Source organism: Lampetra fluviatilis, chromosome 41 (genome assembly GCF_964198595.1).
Source record: "Lampetra fluviatilis chromosome 41, kcLamFluv1.1, whole genome shotgun sequence".
Lineage (NCBI taxonomy): Eukaryota > Metazoa > Chordata > Hyperoartia > Petromyzontiformes > Petromyzontidae > Lampetra > Lampetra fluviatilis.
The window spans coordinates 6419175-6430893 of NC_136315.1; the positions used below are offsets into that span (position 1 = coordinate 6419175).

Sequence of the window (11719 nt, forward strand, 5' to 3'; positions counted from 1 at the left end):
TCTATATTTTATTTATGAAAAATCATGGTACAATAAGCGGTTATGCAAATATAAGCAAAAGTACGTACGACAAATAAGTTTCTCGTGTAGGCTATAAAATGTTCAATGTATGTGCGCCGAGTGATACGGATAGTCTCAGCACATATGAGTGCACTCCTACAATCTTCAGTTTTTTTTCCGAAATGCTATGGCTGCACTATCGGTGGCATGTCACGAGATGAATACAAACGGACCTCATGAGTTGAGCCATTCGGAACCGATGCTAGAGAACGGCTTGGGGAAGCGGATATCACAGAGCTCCATTCTGAGACCCCTCCCGGCGACCTCTGAATTATCACCATTAAAGGGAACCACTTCTCCAACCATCCTGCCACCAAGGACAATGTTCATGGCAAGACAAGTCAAACCACGGAGCTGGAATTTAGCCCAAGAGCTGAACCAAATATAGTACAGTTATAGGTTTTTACCCTTTTATCTGGCACCAAAACGGACACCTTAATACAAGGGATCATGTTTGCAATAACCACAACACAAGCAGTTAAAATGCAAACAAAAAGAGACAATTCTGATAAAGATATGCACTGTCCTTGAAATTGATTGGTCCACACCCGAGACGGCTTTTCTTTGAGCCTAGTCTCCACTGGTGTTGTACGCCTTTTGGCGTCATCTGGTCCAACACCAGTGGAGACTAGGCTCTAAGAAAAGCTGTCTCGGGTGTGGACCAATCAATTTCATGGACAGTGCATATCTTTATCAGAGTTGTCTCTTTTTGTTTGCATTTTGACTGCTTGTGTTGTGGTTATTGCAAACATGATCCCTTGTATAGAGGTGTCAGTTTTGGTGCCAGATAAAAGGGTAAAAACCCATTACTATATCTTGCTACTGGCAAAGGAGATCTCATAATGCTGAACCAAATGTTTGTGGGTTTTTTGTGTGCGCAGCCATTGGTGACCGGACAAAGACAATTCACCACACGACAGAACCCGATGTAATCACAGGCCACAGACTGGATCTGAACCCAGGATCTCAGCAGTGCCAGCTCGGTGCTTTGACCCGAACTATCCGGCCACCTCACTCTGAAATATCCGAACCATATCCCCGAGAATCTGTGAACAGCAGCATTCTTCATCGGGGTGTACGGTCCATGGTTTCCATAACAATTTATGCACTTTTTATGCAACCAGATTTTGACCATGTTCATGTGATCAGGTGCGAGGTGCTGAAATGACAAAACAACGCCCCCATCTGTTCTATGCGCGTTATACATGTACGTTAACGCCATCTCCCGATGGCTCGTAGGCTTATTTACACTAGCGCTTTAAATTTAGTTTTCATGACACGATTCCCAAATTCCAGTTCTCTTGACCCATAGCACTGCGTCTTTCCATCTTTTCCAATCTTCTTTGTTCAAATGCATACGGAATTGTCACACTGCTTGTACTTCATTTTTAAACGAGTGCCATCAAGATAATTCCTATTTACAGAAATCTTCTGCGACCCGTGTATGCCATGAGAAACACGTCGAGGAGCGGGACAGTCGTGGTTATGGCACTGCGCTCCGCACCTGGTGAGCCAAGATCGACTGCTGCTCATGCCCAACATGAATGGCGAATATCTGAAACGGTCCTGGGCCTTCCCTAGGATGATCCGTGCTGGAGTGACAAAGGCAGCAAGGCATGGTGCTGGACACACCCCACACCCCCTTGTGCACCTTTATCGGGTGCTTGCTAACAGCATTTCCTATAATAGCCTGAGAAAGGCGAGATGGGGGTGAGAGATATGATTTTAATGAAGAGATTTTGTATATGTATGAGTCTCTTGTCTAAATTTGAATCAGTGCTATGTCATAACGGACTTCTTTACCAATCATCAAACACATGCAGATGTAGCAAGTTGTTGTTTACGAGGACTGTCTGTAAGTTTGGGAGCACTGCCCTGATGCTTTAATGCATGGATATTCACAGCTTCATGAGATTTAAAACGACACAAATTGCCTACATTTGCTACATGGCTCAACTGCCAATACTCACCAAGCCAGCAAAGCGGACGGAGCTCCTACATTTTTGAAAACGTATTTTCCCTTAGCGTTTCTCAATGGTTTTCGGGAAAATAACACACTCGGACAAACACGCGCACGCACATCGCTTCTCTACAGCTCCCGCTCCGTTTGGCTGCTGCTTTTCTTAAGCGGAAGGCTTTTCTTTATTGCCATGGATGTTGCCAATTTGTCTTCAGTCTTGGCTGCGGCTGCGGATTTAGGTTTGCCTTTTGCCTTTGGCTTTGCCTTGCCCTTTGTTGCCGCTCTCTTGGTCGCGGTCAGCTTTTTGCGCGCCGCCCTGACGTCGACCAGGTCTCCTCGGCCTTCCTCGCGCATCTGCTCGCGCCACGCCGCCATCTCTCGCGTGTAACGCACGCGGTCGTCTTCCGCCAGCTGCTGATATTTCTGCACGCCCCAACGTCGCACGCGCGCGCACACAAAAAGACAAAGATCACCCCTATAGCCTCAACAGACTTTTGGGGCAATTAGCGAGTAGCACCTACAAAGCCTGCCACAGCACACAAGGGGGTAGGGATGGCCAGCACCACGCCCGGCCGCCTTTGTCTCGCCAGTGCAATATTTACACACCGCAGTAGGTATTAGAGGCTGAGTCGACCTAGGGGAGGGCCCAGGACCGGTTCAGATAATCGTCACAAACATAGGCACGTTAGGCTCCTTCAGATTCTAATGTCAACGCTTTTCATCCATCAATCTAGATGTAAATACACAACACGCATCGCCCTACCACATTGCAAATTAAATACTTTGTAATATAATATAATCCACGCATAGACGTGATTTTTCTACACTTGTGTTGTTATTTTTGCAATTTTTAGGAACGCTATCCCATTTGAGCTATTGGCATCATGTCATGAAACAAAGTGTCCATGTTATGTCCCTCGAAGAGCAGTCAAACCCTGCCTTTTAGAGAATGGCAAAAAAAAGCGATCACAGAAATGCAGCTGATATCCCCTCGAGTGACATCTGGTTTGCATATCAGAGGGCAGCACTTTCCCACCTTACTTGCAATGAGAGTAAAAATGTGCATCACATAACAGCAAAACAAATATTTAAATTATCGGTGTTCAATCAATCAATCTTTATTTAATGTGCCAATATCACCCTCAAGGGTAGGCATCAGTGCACATTACAACAGAATGGGAACGGTAGAAGAGGCATCAGGAATGAAAAAAGAAAACTGTCATGCCTTCAGCGCAGAGGTCGCAATCGGGTACCCGATACCCGTACCAAACCCGATACCCGGCTACCCGTACCCGGCCGGGTACGGGTAGCCGTTTGCGACCCTGGTGCGGCCGGGTACGGGTAGGCCGCGAGTCACTGGTGAGTAACCGTTTGTCACTCATTTCCCAACGTCTTGTCTCTTCTCACAATTCAAGTTCCTAGAATCAACCCACCCACGCCTGCAACATGGCTTCATCCCAGAGGTCGCAATCGGGTACCCAATACCCGGCTACCTGTACCTGGCCGGGTATCGGGTACGGGTACCCGTTTGCGACCCTGGTGCAGCCGGGTACGGGTACGGGTAAGGAATCAAAACCCGTTTGCGACCTCTGCTTCAGCGGCTAACACCGACTGAGCAAACTAAATTGCAACCGCGCGCAAAATAAAGTGCAACCGTACGCGACGAATAGCATGAGAAAGGTAAGTAGTAAATACAAATAAATAAATTGGATTTTACCTATGTTAAGCGCTGAATCAAACTTCATCCAATGGTTTTTGTGCAGTCATTGGTGACGAGGCTGAGGCCATTAACTCACTACACTCAAAACCCCAGTTTAATCACAGGCAGCTGCCTGATTTTTAAATCAAGTTCCAAGCGGTTCCACAGTTCAGCACTTCAACCGTTTTGCGTTCGAACATGTTTCGTATTTTGTGCGTGGCATTTAAGCCATTAAAATAAAACAAACCCATTAAATCACTACAATCCACAAGCGAACGCCTCACCTGCTTCTGCATGTCGTCGAGTCCCGACCATTCGTCACGCAACCGGATCAACTTTTCCTGCACACAACAACGCATGCGTGTTAACACTCCACGCAGCGTCAACACTTGTTACGTGCGCCGTGCAAAAGCCTCGATTCCTCGGCACGCGCGCGTTGATGCCGTGTGAGCAACGTTACGGCCGACGCTCCCTTCTCACCGGCTGCGAGGAACCCGTCACCCGCTTGAAGTTCTCTGCCATGAAGATGTTGAATGGAACACTCGGCCTCTTGGGCTTACCCAGGGCAATCAGCTCCTGAGGGCACACAAAAGGGGGAAAACAAGGAATAGAAATCGTGAATATGCACGGATTAGACTCCTCCACCCATGGGGTGCTCCAGCGCAGGGAACCCAGGAGCCCGGGTCAACCGAGCGGAAGAGCTCCACACTTGGTTTTGCTCTATCGTGCGCAGTTAGCAAATATGGTCATGGTATTAATTTTTCACGAGATGATACGATAAGTTTTCTATAAGTTTGTAATGGTATATCACGCTTATATTGTAATGTTTTTTTCTTCACTGTACTGCTTGTACGAATGAAGATAACTGAAACATTCTTCAACTGCAGTTTTAATCAATGCAACCCTACCACACGTCTTCTTAATCATTGCAACTTTACAATCTTTAACGATTATAACGCACACGCAGTCAGTTATGATCAACATATATTTTTTATTTGACAAACTATAAAAATGTTGTCTTCTTCTAACTGCCATACTTTTAATTACTCGGGAAAATGTTTAACATAGCACATATTGAATGGACGCTATTTATTTGTTTAGAACTTTAATCATTGTGCTTTTGTTATTTCACAGTCAGATAATCAAATTTGAAAAATATGAGCCAATGTAATCACGATATACCGATGTTTTTCAAAACGGATGATGCCATTATGACGAGGCTTATACGATACAATATACATTGTGGTATCGCCATTTCACGACAAACCCAGTAGCAAGCCTTATCTTACTTTCCAGGCAGCACACTATGGTTAGACATGGAGGCATCCCATCGTTAGCCCAAGAAGATTCTGGCAAAATGCAGATACAGTCTGTTCTCCTAAAAATGACGTGTGTTTTCATAATGCGAATTGGATATAACTCGATGAAAATATTAGGGAACACATTTTTTCATAGCGCAGATGCGATTTGGACATAATGCGAAATATGAGTAAGTGGTTGTACGGTAGCATCACACAAGGCGGGATGCTTCTGGATGCTACTAGATGTTCCCCACGCGCCTCAGTTTTTGTTCAGCCTGCGTACGCATCTCACGTGTTATCGCGGACTGTGCTTTACCCCATGTTATATATTACTAGCTTTACTACCCGGCTTCGCCCGACACTTGGATTCTTTACTCTTTGGTTCTTTCAGTAAAGTCACGTAGGTATAAAATAAAATAAATCACGACGTTTCGGTCGCAACACAAGCGTCCGTCATCAGGTGAGAAAGCGCGAATCTTGCCTTGGATTAATACACGGCCTACGCGGTGGGTGGGGGGAGGGATGCGTGACGCTGCCGCATGCGGGTGGCATCACAGATGTGACGTCACCGCTCACTTGCCGTGCAATATATTATATCCATTATTGCGCCCCCCCACCCCCCCCAAAAAAATACAAAAGTCTATTTTTAGATTTTTAGCATTGTGTACAGTCTGGAAGCTACCCACATGCCAAATTTAAAGTTTGTTGCATGTTGGGAAGTATGCTAAACATTTCAATCAGACACACACATTCACAAATTCCCTTTTATATATATAGCTTTATTTTAACGCGTGTTTTCACATCGCGGTGTTCTTCAGGCGCGCAACTACTACCGCGTTACAGGAAAACAGACTTACCTTCTTTCGGATGCGAGCCAAGCGCCTGGTCCTCTTCTTTTTGCTCGCATCCTTCCTGGCCTTGATCTGCTCTGGCGACAGCCTGCTGAGGAATCGCTGGTACTCATCTTGGTACTTCTGCATCTCAGCTTTTGCAATCTCTTGATATCTCTGTCCATCAGCAATGGGGGGTGACATCGGTTTCTCTCTTAATCAGTGAGTGTTTCAATTAGAAATAGGGAGCGATTACTTCACCTGTGAGATAAAAACTTGTTTTAATAAGGTGTAGTATTTTTTTGAAATACATCCTCTGAATTTTCCGGAACATTTTTGTTACTTGGATAAACAAAACAAGTTTGTTCAAAATATCTAACTGGAAACCCAGTTACTTAACGTGAAATAGGCAACACAGCATGAGCAATATTCTAATGTCAAGTCTCGCAGCGCTGACAGCTATTTAAAGTTATATTTTTTAGCAAGCTGTGTTAAATTTTATTTCTGTTCATTAAGCGATTAAAGTAAAATGAAGCTACAAATTATGCACTACTGCATATTATCTTATTTAATGAGGCATGTGCTTGTTAATTTGAGCTGTAATTAACATAGTAAGTTTTTGGATTGTGCCATAACCCTCCATCAATGGTACAAAGAGTGACTGGGTACCTCCTTGTGTACGTCTGACATTTTTCTCCATTGCTCCGATAGGTTCTTGATGATATCTGTGTGTTTCATTTCTGCATTCACCAAAACGCACAAGCAAAAGCGTATATTAATACTCGAATAATACTCAAATTAAACATATAGGTATGCATTTTCACAAATGGTTGGCCCAAAGTGCTTTACAAGCTGAGAATATTTTATCGGCTATTTAGCAATTCTATTACATTAGAGATATCTGCGTCATGCCATGAGATGAAATGTCCATTCGTAAGTCTTGCAAAGAAAGCAGTGTTGCCCTGTGTTCGAGTGTAGCTCGTAGAAGCAGATATGGCATCACTATTTGAGAGATGCCTTCAAGTGAACTCTTATTCCCTGCAACGGGACTGCACTTTCCCACAAGCCCTTCTAAAGAGATATGGGGCCCAGATATCCCTTTGCAAGACCTTCCTGCAAACAGAGCATTGAGTATTTAGAATAATTGAGGCTTTCCTCGGTAAACAAAGGGCATTATTATTTCAGCCGCCTTTGACAAAATCACCAAGAAATGTACCCAGTCTCATCAGATCTCAGAATCTAAGCTTGGTTGCGCCTGGATAATACTTGGATGTGCGAACACCACGTTGGGCATGTTGTAGTTATAGGCCTACGGAAATAAAGAGTAGGCAGCAGAAGGCAATGCAGAAAATCAATTGTAATACAATATTTCGATTCTTGCACGTCTTGTGTCAACCCACACTGACAAATGCGGTGGAGTATGGTTAAATAAACACCGGACCTGCAAGAGATGGAGAAATCCTAATCCAGTAGTGGACTGACAAACGACCGCACATGTACATTGTTGTGTCTGCAAGGCAATGTGTTATTATTTGTCCAAGTTATGTGCCGATGTCTATTCGAGTTATTGGTGCATTTTGCAATACTGATTTGGTTCCGGTGTTATGGACAGCTTCTTGTGGATGGGTAAATTAGCAACTTCAAGGTGAATATTCAAATTAGACATACAATTGCTCTGGTTGATGTGTGGTGGATTACTTAAATACCTCCAATGAATTTTTAAGAGTTCACAATGGTTCATTGTTATGTGGTCAAGTGTTTGCGCAACCGCACACGCCAGCCTTCCTTTGAATTTCTATTTATGATGGTCATGGGCTGATTCTCCACGAGAAATGCAGATCCGATTTAACGTCTTCCATTGTTTTCAAGGTAGATTCAATCCCAGGGGGTCTTAAGTGAGATTAGCAATAAGCTGCTTGTCCAGGACACTGATGTTCATCAAAATCTTTCACCATTTCTCGGTGGAACTCAAAGCCTGAATTTGCAAGGTCACTAGCTATGCTTAAGAATGACTTGCGTGATGAAAATGCAATTGCCGTGCACCAACCAGGGTACTGCAGAGTCGTTTGGGGCCGCTGTTCGGCCAAGAAGCGGAAGAAGGAGGTGAGAGGCCGCTTGGGCGGTGTGGGACTCGGGACAGCCGATGGACCAGAAATAAGCCGCACAGCCATGCAGCTCACTTGTGGCCGGCTAAACACACGCATCACACAAACACACACCCAGAACGACAAGGATGTTACATAGGGGGTTGGAATATTATTTGGTATTACCGTTACCTGTGTTTAAGCCACCAAGAGCGCACGGGAGTGGCGAAGCGTGATTGGCATGGACGCTGGTCCAAAGGAGTGGAATTGGGTTTCCCCATTTGGATTCCACCCCCCTTCGTATCCCAGCGCGTTAGCCAATGGGGCCCGGTGCAGTCGCACCGCCTGTACACTCGCTAGCTAGGCCACTGGTGCTTGACTCGCAATCGAGGTCACGAGTTCAAATGCTATTATGAAAGGGATGTCGACTCAGCCCGTCATCTCTCCAGGATCAGACAATGAGCACCGTTTTTGGGAGGATAATAGTGGTCATATAATGCATAAGCTGGTAACTGCCACAAGAATGTGGAATTTCGACCAAGGATGCCTCCAGAGATGAGTGCTGTCCCACACTAATCAGGAATATACTTTGTTTATGACCCATGACCAAATAACGCCGAATGTGGTAGTATCTTGGAAGCTAAGGTAAAAAAAACGCCCGGATAGTGCGACCATCATGTGCCGTGTAGATGGCAGTGAAGCAAAATTAATCGATGCACTGCGCTCCTGCTCCAACATCTGTTCCCCACCTTCGTCAACCCGCACTGATGAGAGTTGTCAAGTATGAGGACTGTAGTCCTCTACTTACGATGGAGATGCGTTACGACGACCCCATCGTAAGTCAAAAATATCGTAAGTCGAAGATGGCCTAGCCTACCCAGGAGTCTTAAAGAATGGTGATTATTGAGCAAAACAGATCAATTTACAGTACCGTACTGTATAAACTATATACTGTATGTATTTATTAATTACAATACTGTATTTAACAGTAAAATATAAAGTAAAAAAACAAGGTCAATTCCTAGCCTATCGATATGAACTGCAATTTAATAGAAAGTTTTTGTTCAGGAAACAATCCCGGCAGCGTCCCAACATGCAGTATCGTACCTCGTACGCTCCTGCGTTTGCCTGCCGCGCGAAATTTAAAATATTTGACAATTTTGTCGTATCGCTATCGCCATCGTAAGATCGAAATATCGTAAGTCGGATCATCGTAACTCGGGGACTATCTCTGTATCGGCAAATCCCACCCCCCAAACTCGCCCCAATTGACTGGTAACACATTCCTGCGGAGGGAGCTGGTAGGAACGTTGGGTTGCTCGGTCAATGGCCAGGGTCAACGGCGGCGTGGTGTATTCCGCAAATATGCCCAACTGTGAGGACGAGCACAAGCCGGCGTGAGTAGGTTAAACGTTGAGTTTTATAAGGGCACCACGGGGTGACCAGCCCCTCCCCACCCAGCCCCACCCCTCCCACCCAGCCCCTCCCTACACGACGGACGGACACAATAATCCCCTGTGGGCTGGTGTAACCAGGAGGTTCCTACCAGTAAAAGGCAATTAGTCTACATGTGCTGGACATATTGACAACACTGCAATTGCAACTGTTTGCTATATTTATTATAATCAAGGTCCCTTTTGCAAAATGAAGCGGATATGAAGTAGAGGTTTCTTTGTTGCTAACGTATTAATGGATTGCAATGGTTCAATAACGTTATTAATTCGCGTTAACGTGAAATTTACACCGACACAGATGCTGAAGATCTCGGTAGAAATGCGTGAATTTGTCTTCTTGATCCTGAAGGATTCACATCCCGTTACATTTACAGAAAGCTTACAATAAACAACATACCGTGTGAACCCGTCTCGTTATTTACTTTTTAATATTTAAATAAAAAAATAAAGCCTCTAGCCCGGCCCACGTGGACGCAATGCCCTCGTGTGCCCTTGCAAACCTCGACTAAAACCACAACACGCAAAGCAACTAAACACTTAAGGGCTCTTCGAAATTAAGTTCCGGCACGCATTTAAACATAGTTTCTCGTTACTTTGTGACAACAAGACACTTAACATTATTAGCCCCTTATCCGTGTAACGTTATTTTTGGCGCTAACCGATAGCGTCTCTCCGCGAACCAGCTCAAACTGCATTCTTAGCATTTTTACGAATTTATAAAAATGCGGGCTACTGTGCGATCTACGTGTACCACAATCCATGCAGGCGACAAAAGTAGAGTTTTGTTTTTACTTCGATACATTAAAAATTACTTTATTACCAACTTGGTGGAGGCCTTACACAGATTCACACAGCGGGTCTCGGCTAGTTCTCCCGCCGGGTTAGGGCCACCTCAGGCGGGGAAGCATCTATCCGACAGAGGGGGTTGGGCAGTGGATCTCGGTAATCCCCGGGTATCTCTCGTCTGTTTAAGTCTTCTCTGCTTTCTCCTTGCCCCGCTCCTTCTCCGTGATGTCTCCTGGAGTTCGCCAGAATGGTTACCTGAACACGGGCCTCGACAGGACGGCGGCCAAAGAGCGTAGGAGCTGCATAGCGCCGAGGAACTGCGTGTCGACGGCGAGCGAGGCTGGAGGGGGAGGCAGCCACTGGGCAGCGGGGCCTCGACAGCGCCTCCTGTGCCTAGGCCCGGCCACGACAGCCACAATTGTAGATTTGAAGCTTTCGTGAACTGCCAAGGATTCATACTCTTAGGTTTTTTTTCGGTAAGGTCACGTAGGTAAAAATAAACATAAATAATAGAAAGTATTGTTTTTTTTATTTTTGCCTACTAATAATAATAGAAATAATAATAGAAATAATTTTTTTTTAGGTAAGAATAAATATTATAAATAATACAAATAATTATTTTGTATTATTTATTTGTATTTTTACCTACTAATAAAAATATAAATAATAATATAAGTAATAACAATAAAAAACATTTTATTTATTTATTTCCCACCTACCTAACACAAAATAATATCATCAAGCATCCGAAGACATCAGTTTTCAGTTGCATTTATTTGGTATAGCCGTGTGAGACATTCGGCTCTTGAATCGGGTGCAACCGCAACAAACAACAAACAAAAACATGAACAAGAAAACATCTTAAAGTGACTATGTGACTATGTGCAAACAGAAAAATCCAGGAAAAAACTACAAAGTCTTCCAAAAAAAGCACCGTACACCAACGCTGTGCAAAAATCCCAGTGGGATGCAAGTCAAACAACAACAACAACCACAAGACAACTTAGATTAAAGCCATCATTCTAACTCCGTACTACAACAAACAAAACATGGCCAAACCAAAAAACTTTTCGAAATCACCAAAATAAAGCCATTAAGCAATGTAACAGTGATCATTTGAACTGTGACCGAATTTTCACAATAAACGACATAAACAACATGTACCACCAAACCCTGCAGCCATAGCTGGCTGCATGAGTCACTCCACAACAGCAGGAGCATCAGTCGGAGTATCAAACATTTTCAATGCACCTTTAAAGATCAGCACACTAAATCAAAACACAAGATCATACTTTTCAGCGGTCATTGTACATGGTGGTCGCACATCATCACCACCAGCAACAAAAATTAACCCGTAAAAACAAAGTTTTCAGTATAAATCCTTTATATGCGTGGCGGCTAGAGTCCTCTCGTCCTCTGGCTTGAGATGGCTGCGACCTATGGGTTAGATGATTGCCTGCCACCATTAAGCAATTGGTAATTAAATATATAAAAAAAAAATCCTAAAAAGTGTAAAATTTTGGAAAAAAAATTTCACGAAAATAA

At 44.1% G+C, this 11719-nt stretch overlaps 1 protein-coding gene across 1 annotated transcript; it reads right to left on the reverse strand.

The window, feature by feature from the left end:
• LOC144946485 (transcription factor A, mitochondrial-like) lies at nucleotides 1–10572 on the reverse strand. Its single transcript, XM_078875398.1, has 7 exons — nucleotides 10430–10572; nucleotides 7898–8040; nucleotides 6520–6590; nucleotides 5878–6027; nucleotides 4200–4295; nucleotides 4004–4060; nucleotides 1–2443 (listed from the first exon to the last, which is right to left on the reverse strand). The coding sequence occupies exons 1-7, from the start codon at nucleotides 10477–10479 to the stop codon at nucleotides 2150–2152; spliced, it is 861 nt and encodes a 286-aa protein (XP_078731524.1). The 5' UTR covers nucleotides 10480–10572; the 3' UTR covers nucleotides 1–2149.
• Nucleotides 10573–11719: the final 1147 nt, after the last annotated feature.

Coding starts and splice junctions, on each gene's coding strand:
- LOC144946485 (XM_078875398.1), bottom strand. CDS start 10,479: ATGCAGCTCCTACGCTCTTTGGCCGCCGTCCTGTCGAGGCCCGTGTTC. Junction 8,041..10,429: donor CTGTCGAGGCCCGTGTTCAG/GTAACCATTCTG, acceptor GCGTGTGTTTAG/CCGGCCACAAGTGAGCTGCA. Junction 2,444..4,003: donor TCGACGACATGCAGAAGCAG/GTGAGGCGTTCG, acceptor TGGGGCGTGCAG/AAATATCAGCAGCTGGCGGA.